Source organism: Octopus bimaculoides, chromosome 6 (assembly GCF_001194135.2).
Source record: "Octopus bimaculoides isolate UCB-OBI-ISO-001 chromosome 6, ASM119413v2, whole genome shotgun sequence".
In the NCBI taxonomy this organism is placed as follows: domain Eukaryota; kingdom Metazoa; phylum Mollusca; class Cephalopoda; order Octopoda; family Octopodidae; genus Octopus; species Octopus bimaculoides.
Window position 1 is genome coordinate 56,006,686 of NC_068986.1, and position 1,847 is coordinate 56,008,532.

Consider the following 1,847-nt stretch of genomic DNA (forward strand, 5'->3'; position numbering starts at 1 on the left):
TTGTCTTACTTTTTGGTCTCTCGCAGATATAGGCTTGAACTATAGAGCAAGATTTATCATTGAGGCCGTGCCCCCAGATTTCAGCACACCATTCAGCTCCACCCCAGTTATTGGGTTCATGGTCGTTCCACACTCTGAAATAGAACAGAATAAAATTAATTGAAACTGTTTCAGACAGCTAAAAGAAATTAGTACGAATGTGACTATGAAAACTATTGGACTGTAGGACTGTGTGTGTGTGTGTGTGTGTGTGTGTGTGTGTGTGTGTGTGTGTGAGTGAGTGAGAGAGGGAGAGAGAGAGAGAGAGAAAGAGAGAGAGAGAGTGAGTGATAAAATAAAGATAACGAGGAACACAAGATAAAAATTATTAGGTTAAAAGGTAAAAAAACAAATATACTAATTACTTCAGCATTGCAGACGTATATCGTGTGTGTGTGTGTGTGTGATGACCGATGTTAGTTTGTTTACACCAGTGTAACCTAGCGGTTCGGCAAAAGAGACCAGTAGAATAAATACCAGACTTAAAAAGAAGAATAAATACTGAGGCCAATTTACTCGACTTTCAAGGTGATGCCCCAGTATGGCCGCAATTCAATACCTGCATCAAGTAAAATACACTCCCATTCTTTCATTCTATTCTTCTCCATTTACTCCTTGATTGAATTTTTTATTCTGTTCTTTTTCAGTTACTTTGTATTCGCTTTTATTTTTCCTTTTAAGTAACTCCTTTTTCTAATATTTCAGTCTTGTTATAGTTGCTCTACTTTTTGCATTCATATTGTTAATTTTCAATAATTTTCTTTCTTTACTCCTTAATTTCGTTTCAGTTTGTTCATTTACATTTTGATGTATCAATTTTATTGAAGAATATTATTTTGATAATAAATTACTTGGAGTTTCTCGTTCATTTGTGTTCGCTCTAGTGACAGACACACTTATAAGGAGAGACACTTCTTTCTCTACTTCTCTGCTCACACAAAATCAGCTGACCATTTGTGTGTAGCAGTATTTCCTCACCAAGTTATTTTTCAGCGTCACATGAGCAGTGACACTTGCGCAAAAAGCCTACAATATCAGTGTCATCTTGTGAGAGATATTTGAGCCATTGTGATGTATATTAGAAAACCCAGTGGGATTGAACCTGAAACCATGCAGTTTCAAAGTGAGCTTCTTAACCACACAGTCATGCATCTGGAAAAGTTCTTGAACGAAAATAGGGATTAAGTAAAAAAGAGAATAGCTATTTTATCTGTCATATATTGAAGATATTTGTATGAAACATTAACTTACATTGCTTTTTCAGCAATAGCAGAACCATCTGTCCATACCCATTTCAGTTCCTTCTTGCGGTCATTTAGACCAAGCCACCACTCACTCGTTCGTAGAGTATCGGTTGACTGAACTTTGCCAATCTGTGTTAAAATCCAGTTCTACAAATAAAAAAAAGGTTAAAAATAAGTTTAAAAAGGAACAATAAAGGTGATTATACTTTAATTAGACGCTTCAGAAAAAAGAAAAACCGTTGGAAAACAGTTTATAGCAGAGACTCCAGCAAATTAAGATCTGAAGAAGGAATTCTAATTCCGAAATATCATCGGACTACAGTTTACCAAGTTACAACAGGTATACAGTCCATTTTTTGTTCTATATTGCATTGTTATACCTTCCTAAACTTTTTATTCTTTACATATAATTGTTTTGTTATTGTCAACCCTCCACTCAGGTAAAGACAGTCGTTTGGTAAGATCATTAGAGCATCGGGCAAATAACTTGTGATAATTGTTCCGGCTCTTTGCGTTTAACTTCTTCAGAGGATGACAAAGTACCTGTCAAGTACTAGAATCGAT

At 35.4% G+C, this 1,847-nt stretch overlaps 1 protein-coding gene across 1 annotated transcript in view; it reads right to left on the reverse strand.

Moving 5' to 3' along the window:
- LOC106883728 (macrophage mannose receptor 1) overlaps positions 1–1,847 on the reverse strand; it is a 299,961-nt gene that overhangs the window by 188,748 nt on the left and 109,366 nt on the right. The window contains exons 3-4 of the mRNA XM_052968739.1: positions 1,291–1,430; positions 10–134 (exon numbers count right to left, since the gene is read on the reverse strand). Of these exons, the coding sequence (XP_052824699.1) occupies positions 10–134; positions 1,291–1,430 (265 nt within the window). The remainder of the gene's footprint in view (positions 1–9; positions 135–1,290; positions 1,431–1,847) is intronic.